Source organism: Pristiophorus japonicus, chromosome 5, assembly GCF_044704955.1.
Source record: "Pristiophorus japonicus isolate sPriJap1 chromosome 5, sPriJap1.hap1, whole genome shotgun sequence".
NCBI classification, from domain to species: Eukaryota; Metazoa; Chordata; class Chondrichthyes; family Pristiophoridae; genus Pristiophorus; species Pristiophorus japonicus.
The window spans coordinates 238,584,864-238,611,690 of NC_091981.1; the positions used below are offsets into that span (position 1 = coordinate 238,584,864).

General features: G+C 45.1%; 1 protein-coding gene across 1 annotated transcript in view; it reads left to right on the forward strand.

Annotated features, from left to right (window-relative positions):
* The first annotated feature begins 3,349 nt into the window (after positions 1-3,349).
* The window catches only part of LOC139264155 (S-antigen protein-like), a 62,068-nt gene continuing 38,590 nt past the window's right edge, over positions 3,350-26,827 (forward strand). Inside the window, exon 1 of the mRNA XM_070880240.1 lies at positions 3,350-3,475. Coding sequence (XP_070736341.1) covers positions 3,350-3,475 — 126 coding nt within the window. The remainder of the gene's footprint in view (positions 3,476-26,827) is intronic.

Genomic DNA, 26,827 nt, shown 5'->3' on the forward strand with positions numbered 1-26,827 from the left:
CAGACAGCTCAGGCGAGTCAACAACAATCACACCAATCGAAACAGACAGCCCAGGCGAGATACCAGCAACCATACCCAAAGAAAAACAGACACTAAGGCAAACAACTGAACCACAACTCAGACGCTCCATGCGAGAGCGCAGACCACCTGAGAGACTGAACCGATAAAGACAATAAGACCTTGGGGGAGGGTTATGTCATGTATCTTACATTATTATATATAACTGTATCCTAACATGCTATACATGACTGTAATAAGATATGACCTGTAACCACCAGCATACCTTACCACCAGGGGTGCACTTGCAAGAGACAGGTATATAAGGACAGGTCTCAGGCAAGTGCAGCATTCCAGAGCTATGAAATAAAGGTGCAGGTCCAGAGTGACCTTGACTTCACTATATGCCTCGTGTGAATCTGTACTGAGGGGACAGGACTTTACACGCTCGTACTCTATTTCTCCTGCCCTTATCAAACCCTTTGTCCTCCTCTGCTGAGTTCTAAATTCCTCCCACTCCCTGGGTTCACTGCTATTTCTGGCCAATTTGTATGCCACATCCTTGGCTTTAACACTATCCCTGATTTCCCTTGATAGCCACGGTTGAGCCACCTTCCCTTTTTTATTTTTACGCCAGACAGGGATGTACAATTGTTGTCGTTCATCCATGCGGTCTCTAAATGTCTGCCATTGCCCATCCACAGTCAATCCCTTAAGTATCATTCGCCAATCTATCCTAGCCAATTCACGCCTCATACCTTCAAAGTTACCCTTCTTTAAGTTCTGGACCATGGTCTCTGAATTAACTGTTTCATTCTCCATCCTAATGTAGAATTCCACCATATTATGGTCACTCTTACCCAAGGGGCCTCGCACAACGAGATTACTAATTAATCCTCTCTCATTACACAACACCCAGTCTAAGATGGCCCTCGTTGGTTCCTCGATATATTGGTCTAGAAAACCATCCCTTATGCACTCCAGGAAATCCTTCTCCACCGTATTGCTTCCAGTTTGGTTAGCCCAATCTATATGCATATTAAAGTCACCCATGATAACTGCTGCACCTTTATTGCATGCACCCCTAATTTCCTGTTTGATGCCCTCCCCAACATCACTACTACTGTTTGGAGGTCTGTACACAACTCCCACTAATGTTTTTTGCCCTTTGGTGTTCTGCAGCTCTACCCATATAGATTCCACATCATCCAAGCTAATGTCCTTCCTAACTATTGCATTAATCTTGTCTTTAACCAGCAATGCTACCCCACCTCCTTTTCCTTTTATTCTATCCTTCCTGAATGTTGAATACCCCTGGATGTAGAGTTCCCAGCCCTGATCATCCTGGAGCCATGTCTCTGTAATCCCAATCACATCATATCTGTTAACATCTATTTGCACAGTTAATTCATCCACCTTATTACGGATACTCCTTGCGTTAAGACAAAAAGCCTTCAGGCTTGTTTTTTTAACACCCTTTGTCCTTTTAGAATTATGATGTAGTGTGGCCCTTTTTGTTTCTTGCCTTTGTTTACTCGGCCTTCCACTATTGCTTTTTACCTTTCTACCATCTGTTTCTGACTCCATATTACTTCGCCCTATCTCGCTGCATAGAACATAAGAACATAAGTATTAGGAACAGGAGTAGGCCATATAGCCCCTCGAGCCTGCTCCGCCATTCGATAAGATCATGGCTGATCTGAAAACTGAGATTTATTTACGATGGCCATATCATGTGACATTGCACCTCGGTTCCCATCCCCCTGCCATATTAGTTTAAACACTCCCGAACTGCATTAGCAAATGTCACCCCTAGGACATCAGTTCCAGTCCTGCCCAAGTGCGACTTTCCCTTTTGTACAGGTCCCACTTCCCCCAGAACTGGTTCCAATGTTCCAGGAATTTGAATCCCTCCCTCTTGCACCCTGCTCAAGCCACGTATTTATTCTAACTATCCTGCTCCCTCTACTCTGATTAGCACGTGGCACTGGTAGCAATCCAGAGATTACTACCTTTGAGGTCCTACTTTTTAATTTAACTCCTAGCTCCCTAAATTCAGCTTGTAGGACCTCTTCCTGCTTCTTACCTATATCGTTGGTACCTACATGTACCAGACAACTGGCTGTTCACCCTCCCTCTCCAGAATGCTCCAGAGTGTTGTAGTAACTGCTGTGACCTTAGTCCTTTATTGTGTAACTCCAGAGTGCCCCTCTGGTGTGGTGGGCTGCCTTTTATACTCTGTCTTGCAGGTACTTTCAGGTCTCCCACCACAGCGCCCTCTGTGGCGCACCATTGTACTTATACATTTAATGTACCTGGACAAGACATAACCTCACTCCCTCCACAGTTCCAGAAGCCATTGCCGGTGACCTCGGCCTTGTTCGTCCAGGTTGATTTGTGAGTGTGACTCCTTACTGTGGTATTTGCAGTCCTTACATGGGTGATGAAGTACACAGGCATAACGTCCAGCAGAAAACAGGTATACATAGACAGTACATTTGTATGGTACATATAATATGTGGTACAGATGTTATGTCAAAAGGTTGCAGGTACACTGAACAGTTGTTTAATCCCAGCTCCTCTGGGTGAAGTACGGTGGCGGTATACTGCCCCTTTTTGCCCGAGGTAATGGGCTGCGCTGAGACAGGGTATCACAATTAGTGCGTTACCTCTGTTCTCATAAAGTGATCGCCTTAGCGGTTCATCTGCAGCTGCTGAACCATTGCATGAATCACATAAATCAAGAATCGCATTGGTCCATTAATCATGTTAGTCATGGATCCATTTACCCTTTTTCTTGTACCTTGTGGTATTAACTCTTTTCGTAATGCATATCCTTATTTTAACACAGTACCCAACCAGCATCAAGCTATTACTACTTATCATAACTCATGTCATCATTCAAATCACATTGCGCATTTAGACTTGCTCTTGCCTTACAACAGTCTCTTTGTGGGGCCCGCCACGGTGTAAAGCCTTTTTAAGATTCCCAGGTGCATTTCCCTTTTAAGACGCCATCTTGTGGTTCCCACGAGGCGTCTCTTGGGCACCGCCATTTTAGTTGCTCTGTTTGCCTTTGTCTGCAGAGCTCTGCTGCCACGAGGCTCGCCACCATCTTGAGCTCGCTGGCATGACGTTTTGCTCTCTGCTGCCGCCGTGGCCTCCGCTCCTGCCATTGTGCCAGCAACTGCCGCCTCTCCTGTGGCCTCCGCTCCTGTCCCAGTGACTGCCGCCTCTCTTGTAGCCGCCATAGCCACCACCACCGCCGCCGCTGTCCTGGCCTCCACCATAGCCGTGACAGCCGCCCGACTCTTTCTCCGCGTGGGCCCCCCCCCGGACTTGTCGGCCATCGATGGACCTCCTGTTCATCGCCCGCGGTGCGTCGCCGGCTCGCACCTCAGCGGTCGGCCCACACTTGAACAACTGCTCTTCCAGGGTCTGCTCGTCTGTGGAGGCTGAGGCTGCAGGATTGCTTGAGGTCAGGAGTTTTGGGCTGCTGTCGCCTGTGTGGGGATTTAGACTGCCGATGAACGGCTTCTTTCTCCTCTAGCTCGGTCGGCGCTGCTCTTTGGGAACCCGGGGAATAGCAGTCTGTGGAGGAATGAAGTCTTTCCAGCTCCCACGGACCTTCCCCATCCACCTCCTGCCGAGTAGCGTCGGCCCATCGCCTGCAATGACCCACAAAGGTAAACCCGGTCTCGCCCCCGTAAGATACCTGCACATCCGCTCTGCCAAGAACAGGTATCAGTTCCTTGGTGTAGGTACGCAGCTTTGCCGTGACCGGGACCAGCTTGGGTCGTGCAGTTGGGTTGACCCACAGTTTATCAAAAGTTTCCTGACTCATCAATGACGGACCCGATCCAGTGTCCACTTCCATACTCACTGGGACTCCGTTAATCTTGACCTCTGTAATCACCGGGGCCGAACCGTCGGTACAAGTATACAGTCCAAACAACGCCTCATCTTCTTCTGCCTGCTCCTTGCTGGAAAATGGACCCTCTACCATCTCCTCAGCCACATGGTGAGTCAGGTTTCTTTTGCACATGTGCTGAAGGTAGCCTTTTGTGTTGCAGGTATTGCACGTATACTCCGCAAACCTGCACCGGTGAGCCCCATGGCTTCCTCCACAGCGCCAAGTGGAAGCTTACAGGGAACATTAAGACAGACTGCAAAAGCTTCTATAGATATGTAAAAAGAAAAAGGTTAGTAAAGACAAATGTAGGTCCCCTGCAGTCAGAATCAGGGGAAGTCATAACGGGGAACAAAGAAATGGCAGACCAATTGAACAAGTACTTTGGTTTGGTATTCACTAAAGAGGACACAAACAACCTTCCGGATATAAAAGGGGTCAGAGGGTCTAGTAAGAAGGAGGAACTGAGGGAAATCCTTATTAGTCGGGAAATTGTGTTGGGGAAATTGATGGGATTGAAGGCCGATAAATCCCCAGGGCCTGACGGACTGCATCCCAGAGTACTTAAGGAGGTGGCCTTGGAAATAGCGGATGCATTGACAGTCATTTTCCAACATTCCATAGACTCTGGATCAGTTCCTATGGAGTGGAGGGTAGCCAATGTAACCCCACTTTTTAAAAAAGGAGGGAGAGAGAAAACAGGGAATTATGGACCGGTCAGCCTGACATCAGTAGTGGGTAAAATGATGGAATCAATTATTAAGGATGTCATAGCAGCGCATTTGGAAAGAGGTGACATGATAGGTCCAAGTCAGCATGGATTTGTGAAAGGGAAATCATGCTTGACAAATCTTCTGTAATTTTTTGAGGATGTTTCCAGTAGAGTGGACAAGGGAGAACCAGTTGATGTGGTATATTTGGACTTTCAGAAGGCTTTCGACAAGGTCCCACACAAGAGATTAATGTGCAAAGTTAAAGCACATGGGATTGGGGGTAGTGTGCTGACATGGATTGAGAACTGGTTGTCAGACAGGAAGTAAAGGGTCGGAGCAAATGGGTACTTTTCAGAATGGCAGGCAGTGACTAATGGGGTACCGCAAGGTTCTGTGCTGGGGCCCTAGCTGTTTACATTGTACATTAATGATTTGGACGAGGGGATTAAATGTAGTACCTCCAAATTTGCGGATGACACTAAGTTTGGTGGCAGTGTGAGCTGCGAGGAGGATGCTATGAGGCTGCAGAGTGACTTGGATAGGTTAGGTGAGTGGGCAAATGCATGGCAGATGAAGTATAATGTGGATAAATATGAGGTTATCCACTTTGGTGGTAAAAACAGAGAGACAGACTATTATCTGAATGGTGACAGATTAGGAAAAGGGGAGGTGCAACGAGACCTGGGTGTCATGATACATCAGTCATTGAAGATTGACATGCAGGTACAGCAGGCGGTTAAGAAAGCAAATGGCATGTTGGTCTTCATAGCGAGGGGATTTGAGTACAGGGGCAGGGAGGTGTTACTACAGTTGTACAGGGCCTTGGTGAGGCCACACCTGGAGTATTGTGTACAGTTTTGGTCTCCTAACTTGAGGAAGGACATTCTTGCTATTGAGGGAGTGCAGCGAAGGTTCACCAGACTGATTCCCGGGATGGCGGGACTGACATATCAAGAAAGACTGGATCAACTGGGCTTGTATTCACTGGAGTTCAGAAGAATGAGAGAGGATCTCATAGAAACATTTAAAATTCTGACGGGTTTAGACACGTTAGATGCAGAAGGAATGTTCCCAATGTTGGGGAAGTCCAGAACCAGGGGTCACAGTCTAAGGATAAGGGGTAAGCCATTTAGGACCGAGATGAGGAGAAACTTCTTCACCCAGAGAGTGGTGAACCTGTGGAATTCTCTACCACAGAAAGTTGTTGAGGCCAATTCACTAAATATATTCAAAAAGGAGTTAGATGTAGTCCTTACTACTAGGGGGATCAAGGGGTATGGCGAGAAAGCAGGAATGGGGTACTGAAGTTGCATGTTCAGCCATGAACTCATTGAATGGCGGTGCAGGCTCGAAGGGCCGAATGGCCTACTCCTGCACCTATTTTCTATGTTTCTATGTTTCTATGTCAGCATGGTGCTACTCGATTAGCCCCCCTCAGCGGACTCTGAGTTCCAGGACCCCGAGATCCATGCTCTCTGCCCTGGGCAGAGCCACGTTCTGCAGTTTTATCCGTGGTGGGAGCTATCCTGTGGACAGTGGCTGCTGGGTTTGAGACTGTGTGGATCATCTGCCTGGTGCTGCAAGTCGAGGTCATAAACGCCCGGCTGATGGTGATGGCTTGCTTCAGGTTGACTGTAGGTTCAGTGGATAACAGCCTGTGAAGGAGCCCCTCATGGCCAATCCCCATAACAAAAACGTCTCGCAACGCCTCATCAAGGTGTGTGCCAAAATCACACATTGAGGTCTCCTGAGGTCCACAGCATATTTAGTGACATCCTGGCCTTCAGGTCTGCAGTGGTGGTAGAATTTGTGCCTGGCCGTGAGGATGCTCTCCTTCGGTTTCAGTTGGTCACGAATGAGTGCGATCAGCTCCTCATATGACTTGTCCCTGGCACTCTCGGGTGCCAGCAAATCCCTGATGAGACAGTAAACCTCATCACCACAACTGGAAAGCAATATCGCCTTACGCTTCTCTCTCAGTGCGTCCGTGTTCCCTGTCAGGTCGTTTGCTGTGAAGTAGTACTCGAGCCTTTCCGTAAAGGCCTCCCAATCATTGCCCACCGTAAAATCCTTTAACGAGCCCAGAGTAGCCATGGTTGCGTGAAGTTCGTCCGTGTCCTTGTCGCCAATGTGATGTATGTAGCACTCAAATCACTGACTCCACACGGTCTGGTGTTGTAGTAACTGCTGTGACCTTAGTCCTTTATTGTGTAACTCCAGAGTGCCTCTCAGGTGTGGTGGGCAGCCTTTTATACTCTATCTTGCAGGTACTTTCAGGTCTCCCACCGCAGCGCCCTCTGTGGTGCACCATTGTACTTATACATTTAATGTAACTGGACAATACATAACAAAAACTGCACACAATACTCCAGGTGCAGTCTCACCCTGTATAACTGTAGTAAGACATCCTTGCTCCTGTACTCAAATCATCTTGTAATGAAGGCCAACATACCATTTGCCTTCCTAACTGTTTGCTGCACCTGCATGTTTGCTTTCAATGACTGGTGTACATGGACACCCAGGTCCATCCCTCTGTACATCGACACTTCCCAAGCCATCACCATTTAAATAATACTTTGTCCTTATGTTTTTCCTACCAAAGTGGATAACTTCACATTTATCCATGTTATACTGCATCTGTCATATGTTTGCCAATTCACTCAAACTATCTAAATCGCCTTGCAATGTCTTTGCATCCTCCTCACAACTCACAATCCCACCTAGTTTTGTGTCATCAACAAACTTGGAAATATTACATTTGGTTCCCTTATCCAAATCATTTATATATATTGTGAATAGCTGGGGCCCAAGCACTGATCCCTGTGGTACTCCACTAGTCACTGCCCGTCACCCTGAAAAAGACCCATTTATTTCTACTCTCTGTTTCCTGTCAGTTAACAAATTTTCAATCCATGCCAATACATTACCCCCAATCCTATGTGCTTTAATTTTGCACACTAATCTCTTATGTGGGACTTTATCAAAGGCCTTCTGAAAATCCAAATACACTACATCCACTGGTTCTCCCTTATCTATTCTATCAGTTACATCCTCAAAAAACTCCAGTAGGTTTGTCAAACATGATTTTCCTTTCATAAATCCATGATGACTTTGTTTAATCCTGTTGATATTATCTAAGTGTGCCATTATCACATCATTTATAATAGACTCCAGCATAACTGTAGCAAGATTTCCCTTCTTAGCCTTTTGTTAGCCTTCTTTTGTTAGCCATGGTTGGGCCACTTTTCCTTTTGTGTTTTTACGCCAGAAAGGAATGTATAACTGTTGCAATTCATGCATTCGTTCCTTAAGTATTAGCCATTGCCTATCCATGGTCATGCCTTTTAATGAATCCTCCCAATCGATCATAGCCAATTCATTCCTCATATCTTCATGGTTTCCTTTGTTTAGATTTAGGACCCTAGTTTCGGATTCACTTTCCATCTTAATAAAGAATTCAATCATGTTATGGTCACTCTTCCCTAAAGGACCCCGCACTACAAGACTGTTAATTAACCCATTCTCATTATACAATACCCAATCTAGGATAGCCTCAACATACTGGTCTAAAAAACCATCTCGTATACACTCCAGGAATTCATCTGCCACAGTATTATTACTAATTTGGTTTGGCCAGTCTATATGTAGATTAAAGTCACCTACAATTACTGTAGTATCCTTGTTAAATGCATCTCTAATTTCTTGTTTGATACCATCCCCCACACTACGACTACTGTTTGGAGGCCTATAGACAACTCCCACTAATGTTTTCTGCCCCTTGGTGCTCCTTAGCTCCACCCAGACTGATTCTACATCTTGATTTTCTGAGCCAATATCCTTTCTCACGATTGCTCTGATTTCATCCTTTACCAACAACACCACACCACCCCCTCTTCCTTTTTGCCTGTCCTTCCTAAATATCGAATATCATTGGATATTCAATTCTCAACCCTGGTCACCCTGCAACCATGTCTCCGTAATTGCAACTATATCATATCTATTATGCTCATAATAAAGGATGAAACTGAGTACTATATGCAAATAATTAAGTATGAGCTTAGCTCCTTTAATTAGACTCCAGAGTGCAGGTACAGCATAGGAGGCCTGCTTATATACAATGCTCCCAAGGAATGCTGGGATCCCTTGGGACTCCAACAGGTAGGCCCTCTGGTGGTGGTGTGATACAGGTTGCCAAGGGTTAAATACAAAATATCATTCCCTCGTAAAGTCAATAGTACACTTATTTACAGGGTGAGACGATCTGGGGCTTTTCGCTCCCTTGTCGATCGTCTCGGTACAAATGCAGGTGTGGGTGAGTTGGTTAGTTCTTCACTGGGATGCTGGGCAATTGGCCTCGCCGGGCTGCTGGGGATGGTGAGTTCAGCTTCATGGACAACCAGGATGTCGGTTGCAACTTGTGTGTCTGTTGGAGGGTCGAAGTTGATAGTGTCCTCTTCGGGTTACTCGTAGCTGTTAGTGAACCACAATTTGGTTTGGTCCAAATGCTTTCTGCACGTTAGTCCATTGGCCAATTTGACCTGAAACACCTTACTCCCTTCTTTAGCTATGACCGTGCCAGCAAGCCATTTGGGACCATGTCCATAATTTGGGACCATGTCCACAAACACAGGGTCATTGACCTCAATATCGCATGACAAGTTTATGCGATTATGGTACATGCTTTGTTGATGCCGCCTGCCCTCGACGTGATCATGGAGGTCAAGGTGGACATGAGAGAGCCTTGTTTTGAGTGCCCTTTTCATGAGCAGCTCAGCTGGGGGAACCCCGGCGAGCGAGTGGGGTCTGGTGCAGTAGCTGAGCAGGACTCGGGACAGTCGGGTCTGCAGGGAGCCTTCCGACACCCATTTCAAGCTTTGCTTGATGGTTTGAACTGCCCATTCTACCTGGCCGTTGGATGCAGACTTCAACGGGGCAGATGTGACATGCTTGATCCCATTACACATCATGAATTCCTTGAATTTAGCACTGGTGAAACACAGCCCATTGTTGCTGACTATGACATCAGGCAGGCCGTGTGTGGCAAACATGGCTCGTAGGCTTTCGATGATGGTGGTGGACGTGCTTGCAGACATTATTACACATTCAATCTATTTTGAATAAGCATCCACAACAACCAAGGACATTTTGCCTAGGAATGGGCTCGCATAATCAACGTGGATCCTAGACCACGGTTTGGAGGGCCACAACCACAAACTTAGCGGTGCCTCTCTGGGTGCATTGCTCAGTTGAGAGCAAGTGTTGCACTGACGCACGCATGACTCTAAATCTGAGTCGATGTCGGGCCACCACACGTGGGATATGGCTATAGCTTTCATCATTACAATGCCTGGATGGGTGCTGTGTAGGTCATGTATGAATGTTTCTCTGCCTTTCTTGGGCAAGTCCTCGCGATTACCCCACAAAAGACAGTCTGCCTGTAAGGACATTTCGTCTTTGCGTAGGTGGAACGGCTTAATCTCTTCCTGCATCTCTGCTGGGACGCTGGACCAGCTCCCATGGAGGACACAGTTTTTTTTTACCAGGGACAGTAAAGGATCCTGGCTGGTCCAGGTCCTGATCTGGTGGGTCGTAATGAGTGACTTTTCATTTTCGAATGCATCCATCACCATGAGCAAGTCTGCAGGCTGTGCCATTTCCACCCCAGTGTTGGGCAATGGTAGCCGACTGAGAGCATCAGCGCAGTTCTCTGTGCCCGGTTTGTGGCAGATTACAAAGTTGTATGCTGACAGCGTGAGCGCCCATCTTTGGATGCGGGCAGAGGCGTTGCTGTTAATCCTTTATTCTCTGAGAATAGCGATATGAGTGGCTTATGGTCAGTTTTTAGCTCAAACTTGAGACCAAACAGATCTTGGTGCATTTTTTTCACCATGCTGTAGGCCCTTTCGGCCTTGGACAGGCTCCTGGACGCATAGGCAACCGGTTGCAAAATCCCTGATTCGTTAGCCTGTTGCAACACACACCCGATCCCGTATGATGATGCATTGCAAGCTAGCACTAATCATTTACATGGGTTATACAGAACAAGCAGTTTGTTTGAACATAACAGATTTCTGGCTTTCTCAAAGGCAGCCTCTTGTGAATTCCCCCATATCCAGTCGTCTCCCTTGCGTAGTAGCACATGTAGGGGTTCTAGCAAGGTGCTTAACCCGAGTAGGAAATTATCGAAATAGTTGAGGAGTCCCAGGAACGGCCGCAGCTGCGTCACGTTCTGTGGTCTCGATGTGTTCTTGATGGTCTCCGGCTTGGCGTCGATGGGTCTGATGCTGTCTGCTGCAATTCTCCTTCCCAAGAACTCGACCTCTGGCGCCAGGAAAACACACTTTGAGCATTTCAACCTGAGTCCCACGCAATCTAGCCAACTTAGAACCTCTTACAGATTCTTCAAGTGTTCGATGGTGTCCTGACCTGTGACCAATATGTCGTCCTGGAAAGCCATGGTGTGTGGAACCGACTTTAGCAGGTTCTCCATGTTCCGTTGGAAAATTGCCGCGGGCGAACGAATCCCGAACGGGCATCTATAGTAGATGAACAGACCTTTGTGCGTGTTGATGCAGATGAGGCCTTTCGAAGATTCCTCCAGCTCCTGGGTCATGTAGGCTGAGGCCAGGTCCAACTTGGTGAACATCTTCCCTCCAGCCAGCATCGCAAATAGGTCGTCTGCCTTGGGTAGCGGGTACTGGTCCTGTAGCGAAAAACACTTAATCGTTACTTTATAGTCCCCACGAATTCTGACCATGCCATCACCTTTGAGTACCGGGACAATCGGACTGGCCCACTCGTTGAATTCCACCGGCACGATGCTGCAACCTGTCCAGCTCAACTTCCACTTTCTCTTGCATCATATGCGGTACCGCCCTTGCCTTGTGGTGGATGGGTCATGTACCGGGAACCAAGTGGATCTGGACTTTCATCCCCAAGAAACTTCCAATGCCTGGTTCGAACAATGATGGAAATCTGCTCAGAACCTGGGCACATGAGGCGTCGCTCGGATGTCGTCCCAGTTCCAGCAGGTTTTCCCCGCCAGCTTCTGCTGAACAGTGTGGGGCCATCCCCTGGCATAGTGGAAGTTCATGCACTGCTCCATCATAGGAGACTTTGACTTCTGCGCTGCCAATTACACGGATCAGTTCTTTGGTGTAAGTTCTTAGCTTGGTATGAATGGGGCTGAGCTTGGGCCTGTATGCCTTGTTGCACCACAGCCTGTTGAAGGCCTTTTTGCTCATTATGGACTGACTTGCACCCGTGACCAGTTCCATGGATACTGGAATTCCATTCAGTTCAACTTTTAACATAATCGGTGGACATTTCCTGGTGAAGGTGTGTACCCCGTACACTTCTGCCTCCTCGGCTCGAGTCTCTAGTTCAGCCTGATCCGCCATGGATCGATCTTCCTTTGCAACGTGGTGGTTTGCAGGGTTTGCAGCTCGTCTGCACATTCACTGGAGGTGTCTCATTGTTCTGCAGCCGTTGCACGCATAGTGCTTGAAGCGGCATTGATGGGCCCGATGATCACCTCCACAACGCCAACAAGGTGTTAACTGCCTCGCATTAACGATTGATGGTGGACTCTGGGTCATCTGAGATCGTGCAGCAGCCGGCGTGTATGTTCTGCCATGTATATTCCTGCTTGAAAACTATGTTACTTTGTGCACAGTACTGGCCGAAACCTCTTTATGCTGCAAAATTTGTTTGGTGTTATCGCTGGTGGACATAAATGCCTGGGCTATTGTTATGGCCTTGCTCAGATTCGGTGTTTCAACAGTTAATAGCTAGCGAAGGATAACCTGGTGGCCAATGCCAAGCACAAAAAAGCCTCTTAGCATTTGTTCAAGGAATCCATCAAATTCGCAATGTCCTGCAAGGCGCCTTAGTTCGGCGACGTAGCTCGCCATTTCCTGGCCCTCCGACCGTTGACACGTGTAGAACCGATACCTCGCCATCAAAACGCTTTCCTTCGGATTTAGGTGCTCCCGGACCAGCATACACAATTCTTCATAGGATTTGGTTGTTGGTTTTACCGGAGCTAGAAGATTCTTCATGAGGCCATAGGTTGTTGCCCCACAGACAGTAAGGAGGATCGCCTTTCGTTTGGCAGCGTTCTTGTCTCCTTCCAGCTCGTTGGCCACAAAGTATTGGTCGAGTCTCTCCACGAAGGCCTCCCAATTGTCCCCTTCTGAGAACTTCTCCAGGATGCCAACAGTTCTTTGCATTTTCACGCGGTTGTTCGTTATCTTGTCGCCAATTATTGTGCTCATAATAAAGGATTAAACTCAGTACTGTATGCAAATGAGTAAGTGTGACCTTAACTCCTTTAATTAGACTCCAGAGTGGTACAGCGTGGGAGGCCTGCTTATATACAGTGCTCCCAAGGGATGCTGGGATCCCTTGGGACTCCAATAGGTAGGCTCTTTGGTGGTGGTGTGATACAGGTTGCCAAAGGTTAAATACATAACAGTATCCATTTACATCTATTTGCGCTGTTAATTCGTCTACCTTATTACAGATGCTTCGTGCATTCAGATACAATGCTTTTAAATTTGTCTTTTTAACATTATTAGACATCTTAACATTATTTTGTACTATAGCCCTATTTGTCTTATCGCTATTTTTTCTTACCTGGACCCTATTTGTTAGTGCACTCTTGTGTTTGTATGCTCTGTCCCTTCCTGACATAATCTGGTTATCCTTACCACAATCACATTCCTGCCTTGCTTCCTTTTCTTTTCTCTTTAGCATTCTAGATTTCTCTCCACTGCGACCTGCCCCGCTCCCCCAACCCCCGGCCCCCTTATTTAGTTTGAAGCCCTGTCTACCTCCCTAGTTATTCAGTTCGCTAGAACTCTGGTCCCTGCATTGTTCAGGTGTAGTCCGCCCCCACGGAACAGCTCTCACTTTCCCGAGTATTGGTGCCAGTGCCTCACGAATCGAAACCTACTTCTCCCACACCGACCTCTGAGCCACGCATTCATCTCCCTGATTCTATTGATCCTATGCCAATTTGCTTGTGGCTCAGGTAATAATGCAGAGGTTATTACCTTTGTGGTTCTGCTTTTCAATTTAGTCCCTAGCTGTTCAAACTCTTTCTGCAGAATCTCTTTCTTAGTCCTACCTATGGTCATTAGTACCTTGGATGTGCACTTGAAGTGCCGTAACCTACAAGGTTATGGACCAAGAGCTGGAAAGTGGAATTAGGCTGGATAGCTCTTTGCCAACCTGCGTGGACCTGATGGGCCGAAATAGCCTCCTTCCATGCTGTAAATCTCTATGATTATATGATTCTAGGACAGGTCAGCCTGATTTGTGAATTCTTTCTCAATATTTCTTGGGTAATGCCTGGCAAGACTGGATGGGATATAGGCGTGGTGCTGCTCCCTTGTTGGTGAATTTCATTTTTTTTCATCTTGAGAGATGAGTACTAAGAACAAAATGTATGCAGGCATGCACACCAGCATAAAAATGTAATAGCAAATATAAACAGGGCAGCTGCACTGTTTCAACAGACTCAACAGCTACCATACAACAACAACAACTTGCATTTAGGGAGCAAGGAGTTAAATTAAAAAGCAGGACCTCAAAGGTAGTAATCTCAGGATTGCTACCAGTGCCACTTGCTCGACAGAGTAGGAATTGCAGGATAGCTAATACGTGGCTTGAGGAGTGGTGCAGGAGGGAGGGATTCAAATTCCTGGGACATTGGAACTGGTTCTAGGGGAGGTGGGACTAGTACAAACCAAATGGTTTGCACCTGGGCAGGACCGGAACTAATGTCCTAGGGGGAGTGTTTGCGAGTGCTGTTGGGGAGGGTTTAAATTAATATGGCAGGGGGATGGGAACCTATGCAGGGAGACAGAGGGAAGTAAAATGGGGACAGAAGCAAAAGATAGAAAGAAGAAAAGTAAAAGTGGAGGGCAGAGAAACCCAAGGCAAAAATCAAAAAGGGCCACATTACAGCAAAAGTCTAAAGGGACAAAGTGTGTTATAAAGACAAGCCTGAAAGCTCTGTGCCTCAATGCGAGGAGTATTCGGAATAAGGTGGATGAATTAACTGCGCAGGCAGCTATTAACGAATATGATATAATTGGGATTATATCATGGCTCCAGGGTGACCAAGGCTGGGAACTCTACATCCAGGGTATTTAACATTGAGGAAGGATAGACAGAAAGGAAAAGGAGGTGGGGTAGAGTTGCTGGTTAGAGAAGAAATTAACACAATAGTAAGGAAGGACATTAGCTTGCATGATGTGGAATCTGTACGGGTAGAGCTCCGGAATAACAGAAAACGCTAGTGGGAGTTGTGTACAGACCACCAAGCAGTAGTAGTAAGGTTGAGGACAGCATCAAACAAGAAATTAGGGAGGTGTGCAATAAGGGTACAGCAGTTATCATGGGCGACTTTAATCTACATATAGATTGGGCTAACCAAATTGGTAGCAATACGGTGGAGGAGGATTTCCTGGAGTGTATTAGGGATGGTTTTCTAGACCAATATGTCGAGGTACCAACTAGAGGGCTGGCCATCCTAGACTGGATGATGTGTAACGAGAAAGGACTAATTAGCAATCTTGTTGTGCGAGGCCCCTTGGGGAAGAGTGACCATAATATGTTAAATTCTTCATTAAGATGGAGAGTGACATAGTTAATTCAGAGACTAGGGTCCTGAACTTAAGGAAAGGTAACTTCGATGATATGAGACATGAATTGGTTAGAATTGACTGGCGAATGATTCTTAAAGGGTTGATGGTGGATAGGCAATGGCAAACATTTAAAGAGCACATGGATGAACTTCAACAATTGTACATCCCTGTCTGGAGTAAAAATAAAACGGGGAAGGTGGCTCAACCGTGGCTAACAAGGGAAATTAGTGATTGATTTAAATCCAAGGAAGAGGCATATAAATTGGCCAGAAAAAGCAGCAAACCTGAGGACTGGGAGAAATTTAGAATTCAGCAGAGGAGGACTAAGGGTTTAATTTGGAGGGAGAAAATAGAGCTTGCTGGGAACATAAAAACTGACTGCAAAAGCTTCTATAGATATCTGAAGAGAAAAAGATTAGTGAAGACAAACGTATGTCCCTTGCAGTCAAAAATCAGGTGAATTTATAATGGGGAACAAAGAAAGAAATGGCAGACCAACTGAACAAATACTTTGGTTCTGTCTTCACGAAGGAAGATATAAATAACGTTCCCGAAATACTAGGGGACCGAGGGTCTAGCGAGAAGGAGGAACTGAAGGCAATCCTTATTAGTCAGGAATTTGTGTTAGGGAAATTGATGGGATTGAAGGCCAATAAATCCCCAGGGGCCTGATAGTCTGCATCCTAGAATATTTAAGGAAGTGGCCTGAGAAATAGTGGATGCATTGGTGATCATTTTCCAACAGTCTATCGACTCTGGATCAGTTCCTATGAACTGGAGAGTAGCTAATGTAACACCACTTTTTAAGAAAGGAGGGAGAGAGAAAATGGGTAATTATAGACCGGTTAGCCTGACATCAGTAGTGGGGAAAATGTCGCAATCAATTATTAAAGATGAAATAGCAGCGCATTTGGAAAGCAGTGACAGGATCGGTCGAAGTCAGCATGGATTTATGAAAGGGATATCATGCTTGACAAATCTTCTGGAACTTTTTGAGGATGTAACTGGTAGAGTGGACAAGGGAGAACCAGTGGATGTGGTGTATTTGGACTTTCAAAAGGCTTTTGACAAGGTCCCACACAAGAGATTGGTGTGCAAAATCAAAGCACATGGTATTGGGAGAATGTACTGACGTGGATAGAGAACTGGTTGGCAAACAGGAAGCAAAGAATAGGGATAAATGGGTCCTTTTTAGAATGGCAGGCAGTGACTAGTGGGGTGCCACAGGGATCAGTGCTGGGACCCCAGCTGTTCACAATATACATTAATGATTTAGATGAAGGAATTGAGGGTAATATCTCCAAGTTGGCAGATGACACTAAACTGGGTGGTGGTGTGAGCTGTGAGGAGGATGCTAAGAGGCTGCAGGGTGACTTGGACAGGTTAGGTAAGGGGGCAAATGCATGGTAGATGCAGTATAATGTGGATAAATGTGAGGTTATCCACTTTGGTGGCAAAAACAGGAAGGCAGAATATTATCTGAATGGCGACAGATTAGGAAAAGGGAGGTGCAATGAGAACTGGGTGTCATGGTACATCAGTCATTGAAAGTTGACATGCAGGTATAGCAGGTGGTGAAGAAGGCAAATGGTATGTTGGTCTTCATAGCTAGGGGATTTGAGTATAGGAGCAGGGAGGTCTTACTGCAGTTGTACAGGGCCTTAGTGAGGCCTCACCTGGAATATTGTGTTCAGTTTTGGTCTCCTAATTGAGGAAGGACATTCTTGCTATTGAGGGAGTGCAGTGAAGGTTCACCAGACTGATTCCCGGGATGGCAGGACTGTCATATGAGGAGAGACTGGATCGACTGGGCCTGTATTCACTGGAGTTTAGAAGGATGAGAGGGGATCTCATAGAAACATATAAAATTCTGACAGGATTGGACAGGTTAGATGCAGGAAGAATGTTTCCGATGTTGGGGAAGTCCAGAACCAGGGGACATAGTCTAAGGATAAGGGGTAAACCATTCAGGACTGAGATGAGGAGAAACTTCTTCACTCAGAGAGTTGTTTACCTGTGGAATTCCCTACCGCAGAGAGTTGTTGATGCCAGTTCATTGGATATATTCAAGAGGGAGTTAGATATGGCCCTTACAGCTAAAGTGATCAAGGGGTATGGAGAGAAAGCAGGAAAGGGGTACTGAGGTGAATGATCAGCCATGATCTTATTAAATGGTGGTGCAGGCTCGAAGGGCCGAATGGCCTACTCCTGCACCTATTTTCTATGTTTCTATTTATATGGTGCCTTTAACGTAGTAAAAAGTCCTAAGGTACTTCACAGGAGCGTAACCAGACAAATAAGGGGTTATTAGGACAGGTGATCAAACACTTGTTCAAAAAAGTAGGTTTTAAGCAGATTTTCAAAGGAAGAGAGTGGGGTGGAGAGGTTTAGGGAAGGAATTCCAGAACTTATGACCCAGACAGCTTAAAGTACAGCAGCCAATGGTGGAGCAAATAAGTGGGGGATGCACAAAAGACCAGATTTGGAGAAACGGAGAGTTCTCGGTGGGTTAGACTTGTACGGCTGAAGGAGTTTACAGAGATGGGGAAGGGCAGGGCCGTGGACAGATTCAACCATGAGGCTGAGAATTTTAAAATCGAGGCCTTGGCGGACCAGCAACCAACGTAGTTCAGCAAGCACAGGGTTGATGGGTGAACAGGACTTGGTGCAAGTTAGGATATGGCCAGCAGTGTTTGGATGAACTCAAATTCATGTAGGGTGGAAGATGGGAGGCCAGCCAGGAGAGCTTTGAAATAGCCAGGTCTGGACGTAATAAAAGCATGAATGAGTATTTCAACAGCAAATAGATTCAAACAGGGGCAGAGATGGAGGATATTACAGAGGTGGAGTTAGGCAGTTTCTGTGATGGAGAAAATATGTTGTCAAAAGCCCAACTCAGGGACAAATAAGACGCTGAGGTTACAAACAGTTTAGTGAAGCCTGAGACTGTGGCCAAAGAGGGGGATGAGATTGATACCGAGGGAACAGAGTTCGTGGTGCGGTCGAAGACAATGGCTTCAATCTTCCCAACGCTTAATTGGAGGACATTTTTCCTCGTTCAGTCCTAGATGTCGGACATACAGTCTAAGAACACAGAGGCAATAAACCCATACAGTTTGAAGAGTAAAGAATTGAGGGCCAAAAATCAGTAGCCATGGTGCTCCCATTTGTCACTCACAATGGCCTGGTTTTCATTGGTAGCAGTATGCTAGGTTAGACCAGACCCACCTGAGGGTTCAGGCTAGGATCGTGATTGGTAAAGTCTTGGAATATCTTTTGAGGCAGAGGGTGGGAGTTCAGCCCACTCCGATGGGCTGCCCTGGCTCTGGCTAATGTTCTAGCATCAGGGTCATTTAAATCATTTGGGCATTAAAGTCCAAAAATCTATCGATCTCAGCCTTGAATATATTCAACAACTGAGCATCCACAGCCCTCTTGGATAGAGAATTCCAAAGACTCACAACCATCTCAGTCTTAACTGGCTGGCCCCTTATCCTGAGGCTGTGCCCCCTAGTACTAGATTCTCCAGCCAGAGGAAACAGACTCTCAGCACCTATCCTGTCTATATGTTTCAATGAGATCACCTCTCATTTTTCATAAACTCCAGAGAGTATGGGCCCATTGTACTCAATCTCTCCTCATATTACAACCTTCCTATCCTAGGGTTCATATCTGAACCTTCGTTGTGCCGCCTCTAAGGCAAGTATATCCTTCCTTAGGTACGAGGATTAAAATCACATGATCCTTCTAATATTTGGAAGGCAATAGAGTAATATTATACTTGAATTTAGGGGAGAATTTGGGGGCGTTTGTGCCTCCTGTTAGCATCCCCGGGGATGCTAACGGAGCACAGGTAACTTTTCGCCCATGCACGGAGCTGCTCCAACTCCTGTGAAATTCTGCGGGAGTTTAGTGACGGCAGTAACAAGTCGTGCCCCGCTCCAACTATTGCACCCCGCTCCGCTGCACTGGCGGTGACGATGTTATCACCGTGTTCAGTGACCTGTTTTTGCCTCGGAGCGAAAATTTGGTAGCGCCCCTTGAAGCTGCCATGGGCAATGCCTGCGATAGCTTCAGGAGGCATGTACCGGACTGCAGGCTGTTCACGGGGCGATAATTAAAGGGGGGTAAGAATTGTTTCAAAAAAAGGGCTTTGTCCTCAATTGCGGCGTCCGTGTTGTGATCTTGCAGCCCGGCACTCCGCTTGTGTGCTAGGCTGCTGCCACTGCACCCTGCTTCCTGGTGATCCAGGGATGGCCCCATTTCCTGCTCTGATTTGGCAGCTTGGTCCTCCCATTTAATGAAATGGAGAGCTCTGTCTACATGGAAGCGCTACACGTCCCACTGCGTAGCGCTGCGGTCTTTGCAGAATCTTTATGCTCCACTGAGCAAACGAGCAGTACGCAATTTCAGCTCCTTAGGTTTCTGAACAATTGTCCTAAAAATGTATTTCCAGATACAAATTCAGTTTTCATAAACAGATGCATGATTAAAAAAGTGAAATGATGTTTATAGAAACATAGAATCAGAGAAATTTACAACGCAGAAGGAGGTCATTTCGGCCTATCGTGTCCGCGCCGGCCGACAAAGAACCGCATGGCCCTTCGTCAGCAGCCCTAAAGGTTACATATAAACCCATGAACAATAATGGAAAGGCAAAGAGCACCCAGCCCAACCAGTCCGCCCCACACCACTGCAACACTCCCTATACTAAAAACATCTACATTCCACCCCAACTGGAGCCATGTGATCTGCTGGCAAAAGCCATATAAAAACCCAGGCCAATTTAGGGAGAAACAATCTGGGAAAATTCCTCTCCGACCCATCCAGGCGATCGAAAATAGTCCAGGAGATCACCCTGGCCATATTCTATTCCCTGCAGTACTTACCATTATATCTGCGCCGACCAACAAAAGGTCGTCTAGTCTAATCCCAATTACCAGCACTAGGTCCGTAACCCTGCAGGTTACTGCACTTTAAGTGCCCATCCAACCATCTCTTAAAAGTGGTGAGGGTTTCTGCATCCACAACTCTTCGAAGCAGCGAGTTCCAGATCCCCACAACCCTCTGCGTAAAGAAGCCCCCCCTCAAATCCCCTCTAAACCTTCCACCAACCACCTTAAAACTATGCCCCCTCATAATAGACCCCTCCACCAATGGAAATAGACCCTTGCTATCCATTATGTCCAGGCCCCTCAATATTTTGTACACCTCGATGAGGTCTCCTCTCAACCTCCTCTGTTCCAATGAGAATAAACCCAGCCTATCCAATCTGTCCTCATAACTAAGATTCTCTATTCCAGTCAGCATCCTAGTAAATCTCCTCTGCATCCTCTCTTGTGTAATCACGTCCTTCCTATAATAGGGCGACCAGAACTTCACGCAATACTCCAGCTGTGGCCTAACCAAAGTATTATACAATTTAAGCATAACCTCCCTGCTCTTATATTCTATGCCTTGGCCAATAAAGGCAAGCATTCCGTATGACTTCTTAACCACCTTATCCACCTGGCCTACTACTTTCAGCGATCTGTGGACAAGCACTCCAAGGTCCCTTTGTTCATCTACACTATTAAGTGGCCTACCGCTTAATGTGTATACCCTTTTCTTATTAGCCCTCCCAAAGTGCATCACCTCACACTTCCTTGAATTAAATTTCATTTGCCACTGCTCTGCCCACCTGACCAGTAGATTGATATCCTCCTGCAGCCCATGACTTTCCTCTTCATTATCAACCACACAGCCAATTTTAGTGTCGTCTGCAAACTTCTTAATCATACTTCCTATATTCAAATCTAAATCGTTGATCTATACCACAAAAAGCAAGGGACCCAGTACTGAGCTCTGCGGAACCCCACTGGAAACATCCTTCCAGTCACAAAAACATCCATCAATCATTACCCTTTGCTTCCTACCTCCAAGCCAATTTTGAATCCAACTTTGCCCTGGATCCCATGGGCTTTAACCTTCATGACCAATCTACCGTGCGGGACCTTATCAAAAGCCTTGCTAAAGTCCATATATACTACATCTTACGCACTATCCTAATTGACCCTCTTGGTTAACTCCTCAAAAAATTCAATCAGGTTAGTCAAACATGATCTTCCCTTCACAAATCCATGCTGACTGTCCCTAATTAATCCTTACCTATCCAGATGCAGATTTACCCTGTCTTTCAGGACTTTTTCCAATAATTTTCCCACCACTGAGGTTAGGCTGACAGGCCTGTAATTACTCACTCTATCCCTTTTTCCCTTCTTAAACAAAGGTACTCCATTAACTAACCTCCAATCCTCCGGCACCATGCCCATATCCAAAGAGGACTGGAAAATGATGGTCAAGGCCTCTGCTATTCCCTCTTTTACTTTGCTCAACAACCTGGGATGCATTTCATCCGGGCCTGGGGACTTATCTACTTTTAAAGCTGCTAAACCCATTAATACTTCCTCTCTCATTATATTATTTATGGCCCTTTAAATTAAATGCATCTTCTGTTATTTAAATTAACAATTTGCATAATTAAAGGATTTAAAATACTCTTGAGTTACGTCATACTGTACAATAATAAAACTTTACAGTTATAACTTTTCTTCTAAACAATTGAGTATAAGGGAGTGGGAGGTATTGTATTAAACTCTGTTTTTAATTTGGTTTCACTGGCCATTTTAATGCCACAGAAAAGAGAAAGTAATTAGCTTAGTTTTTTCAAATGATACCTACTACTAGTAATTGGTTTTGGTCATTGTGTGTATTTTGTTGCTTCTATGTTCATAATCAAAAAGATGAGGTGAACTTAATGTTGTGCCTAAAAGTTGCCATGGAAACATATTACTGTGCACTTAACAGTAAATCTGGAGTCACATTACTGCACTAAGGATGGTCGAGCATTGCTAACATTCGTAAAATGTGATGTCAACTTTTGTGAAGTGGAATCATCTCTTATTGAAGTATATTAGGCTCACTTCACTTCAACACTGCAATCATTAAAAGAAAGAAACAACTTTCAACCCTTGTCTGATTTGGATTTTAGTCAAGATCCTAAAGGGAAGAGGACTATGCTCTAACTCTCTGTACCACCCAGTTCCAACCAGGTCTTTTAGTGCGTTTTCCATTAACTTACACAGACATTTTATTGCATATAGATTGAGAATCAAAGGTTACTCCTTCTGCAATTTTATACACAAGATAAGTGTTTATATCTTCTTTAAAAGTAGTACTTCCCCATTGAAGGATAGATTGAAGGAGAAAAGTATTCCCTACAAGAAAATAACAATGTGCTGATTCTGAAGAAGAAATGTATTGCTTGGCATACGTGGGTATGAAGGGTCACACAGCATTTGTGGGTATTAGAGATTAGCACTATCTGCCCTCAGTGGGTCTGGGAGGGATCAGGTCTGCTTTGTGTCTAAGTATTGGGAGGATCAGGATTGTCTGTCATTTTTGGGTTTAGATTGTTATTTGGGGAATATCAGAACTACCTATCATATATGGGTATTGAAGGGGAAAAATCAAGGCTGACTGGCATATGCGGGTATTGAAGGGAGGACTGCCTACATACAGACATACACATTTCAAGGACAGATAAAAACTAGCAGCTCTATCAAGCCTCTCTCCTATTCAGCTGTTTATCAACTAAGCAGCATGACCCCTGAAACCACCCAACAGCAGCCTTGTCATTTCCTGGGAGAGGCAAATTAAAATTATTTTAAAACCAAGGCGAATTTGGGGAACAATGAATGCTAGGAAATTCCTCTCTGACCCCCAAAAACAACCAGAAATGAATTTCAGAAGATAGCAATGATCACACAGTGCATTACCCAACATCCCACTTATCATTTGTGTGCAGTGACATCAGCTTCTTCCAGGAACTTGTCCAGCTAGTTCCCTTTTGAATATGTGCAGCAAAATCTACACCCATTGCATGAGCCGACAATCTATTCCAGAGGTCAATGGTTCCGCAAGCAAAAAAAAAAACTAGTTTTATGCTTACGCAGCTTGAGTGTGTCCCCTCATTCTCCCTATCTTATCTAATTCAAATAATTTGTCCACATGTATGCAGCTTAGTGCCTTCATCATTTTTAATGATTCAATCAAGTCCCCTGGAAGTGCATATTTTTCAAGAATAACGAGATCCAGTTCCCAAGAGCCAGCATAGGTACATTGGGCTGAATGGCCTCCTTCTGTGCTGTCAGTTTCTATGCTTCTATGTCATTTTCTCCACTCCCCTTTGTCTCTCAAATCTAGGTCCCTCTGAACTTGCAGCACTCCATTCTCTCAGTCCAACCCTGACGTCATTGTGAAACTTGTTGACAAGGTAGACACTTGTCATATAGTGGAAGGACCTCTACCTTGATGACATTACTAAGCAACTCTTTGACAACTCCTGACTACTGAACATCAAGCCATCATCTCCCAGATAGTCACCGACCACATCTCTTCTGGAGATCGCCCCTCCATGGCCTCCAACCTCATAGTCCCCTAATTCCTTCCCAAGGTCCATAAACAGGACCAACCTGGCAGACCTATCGTTTTAGCTGTTACTGCCCCATGGAACATATTTCCTCTTACTTGGAGTCCATTTTTTCTCCCCTTGACTAGTCCCTTCTCATATACATGCATGGCCCTTGAGATGCCCACTGCTGCTTTAATCAATTCCAGTTTCCTAGCCCTAATCATTTCCTTTACACTATAGACGTCAAATCTGGCAGCTTCCATAGTTATTTTCTGATGCCAATCTATAGATTACCAGATTTCTTGAATTTATTTTCATAATTTACCATGGGGGGATTTGAATTCATTACTTCTGGAATGCTAGACTAGTATTATAACCATTAAAGTACTGTACCCCTCAGGAATGCTGGCAACATATGTCTTCACTGAAGGGGAGCAGACTGTCAGTTTGGTTCTGTTGGGTAGCAACCTTATCTCTAAGTCAGACCTTATCTCTTTTCTCGAGACTTCGGCGCATAATCTAGGCTGAAACTCCACTGCAGTATTGAGAGAGTGCTGCATTTTTAGAAGTGCTATCTTTCAGGTGAGACATTAAATCTGTCTGCTTCCTCCATTGATCAGAAGGATAGTTAAGATCCCCAGACACCATTTGAAAAAGAGCAGGATTTCTTCTCGTGTTCTTGCCAACATTCTTCCCTTGACCAAGACCAAACAAAACAGAATACCTGGTCATTCACCTCACTGCTATTGGTAGAATCTAACTGTGCACAAAATGATGCCATATTCATCTACATAATAGGAGTGACTGTACCAAAAGTAATTACAAGATCACAAGGTAAATAAGGATGAAGGTTCATCTATCCAGATAGATTCTAACACCTCCCTCAATTGTTTCTTAAATGTTTCCTGAAATGTTGCCTCCACTGCTCTATCTGGAAGTTTATTCCACATGTTGATCACTCTTTAGGGGAGATTTTCAACTGCTGGCCTTCCATTTCTCACCAGAAAAATGAGCAACCATCAGTTGAAAATCTGATGTGGTTGCTATACATCCAATTACCTGCCTCCATGAGCTTTCAAGCAGCCCTTTAAATGGGCGCTTAGGTGGGTGGCTGTTTAAATGTGCAATTTGGGGTCCTGTGCCTATTGTAGGACCACAGTTGCAACCTTCAAGGAGAACTGGGCAAAGCATGCACGACACGACGCACGGCAGTTTTATTTTTAGCCAGTTGAGAAGCCTATCTGGAAATCCTGAAAGGGACTGCTGGAGGCCTCTCCCAAAAGGTAATTTCTTTTAGGTTTTTAAGATTTTTGTTGGGTCAGGAGGAGTGTTCCTCTGGGCTCTACAAAAATCTTCTGGACCGCTGTTCCCACCCCAGCAGGTTATGGGTTCAAATCCCACTCCAGAGATTTGAGCACAAAAGTCTAGACTGACATTCCAGTGCAGTGCTGAGGGATTGCTGCACTGTTGGAGGTGCCGTCTTTTGCATGAGATGTTAAACCAAGTCTGTTCTCTCAGGTGGATGTAAAATATCCCATGGCACTATTTTGAAGAAGAGCAGTGGAGTTATCCGTGGTGTCGTGGCCAATATTTATTCCTCAATCAACATAACAAAAACAGATTATCTGGTCATTATCACATTGCTGTTTGTGGGAGCTTGCTGTGCGCAGACTGACTGCCATATTTATTTATTTTGTTCCTTCCTTCCTTCCTTCCTTCCTTCCTTCCTTCCTTCCTTCTTTCCCTTTCCCTCTCCTTTTCCCTTCCCCTCTCCCTTTTCCTTTCCCTTCCCTTTCTTCCTTCCTTCCTACCCAACCATCATCATGCCCATTTGCGCCCAGTATGAAAATTTTTCCCTTTGTGTGAATGAAGTACTTTGAGATGTTACCGGACGTTACTTTGGGACTTGATGTATGGTCGCGGCTCTTATGCCTGATTAGACCAGGCATACTGGTCGACCAAATGTGGATGTTGGGCTCAGCTCCCAAATATTATTTTCAAAAGGCCTTCAATAAGATACCACATAGTAGACTCATGACTAAGGTCAGAGCATGTGGAGACAGTGGACAGGTAGCAGAATGGATAGCAGGCTGGTTACAAAACAGAAAACAGAGAGTAGTTTGACTGGCAAAAGGTAGGAAGTGGTATCCACAGTGATCGGTGTTGGGGCCACTGTTGTTCACCATTTACAGTAATGATTTGGACTCGGGAATCACAAGCACAATTTCAAAGTTTTCAGATGATACCAAATTGGGAGGTGTAGTTAATACAAAGGAAGAATGTGAAAAATATAGGAAGACTTGCAGAATGGATGTGCAATTGGCAAATTAATTTCAATAGTTCTGCAGGATCCAAGAAATCTCAGAAATATTATGGGACCAAACATGAACAATAGTTTGTCAAATATCACTAGTTTAATATGGATCTGAAATCCCTCCTGCAAAACTGTGTTTTTGAGCCATTGATGCATGTAAAAACAATCGCCAGGAATTTGTGGTAATAATAATGGCGAGGCTGTCAGTGCTTGCCAATACTACTGTGTAAAACTGAAAGCAACTTCTGGCATCTGCACATGCGTAGGTAAAGGGGAAAATCCGAAAGTTGCTGTCAGTGATACCTTGCTCCTCCAAAGGGTGCGGTGTTGCAGAATCATTTAGAAATCACTGATTGTTGTGAAATTCAACTATTTACACACTATTCTTGCTGAAAAAGTCAATAAAAATTTTCAGTCAGGGGTAACTGAATTTTTAAAGGCTTACTAAATCATAAATACTGCTGAACAACCTCTCTGACCCTGAGAAATTAATTTTACAACTGTGTAGTCTCATTCCCTCAGAAGAACATTTAAAAATGAGATTTTAATAAAATAAAATTTATTTTTGTTTTAAAAATGTTTCTGTTCTGATATTTATGTTTCTCCCTTAACCCCATATGTATACCCCAATCTTTATTTCGCTTTTTGCACAATAATCTAAATGTGATTTATATTCCCTGCTTTTTACTTCCTGCTTTGCTCTTTGTGAGAATTCTTCAATCTGATTGGCTAATCAAATTGCCTGTTGCCGGCCCTGTTGCTGTACGCCACAGATCCCCTGTAGAA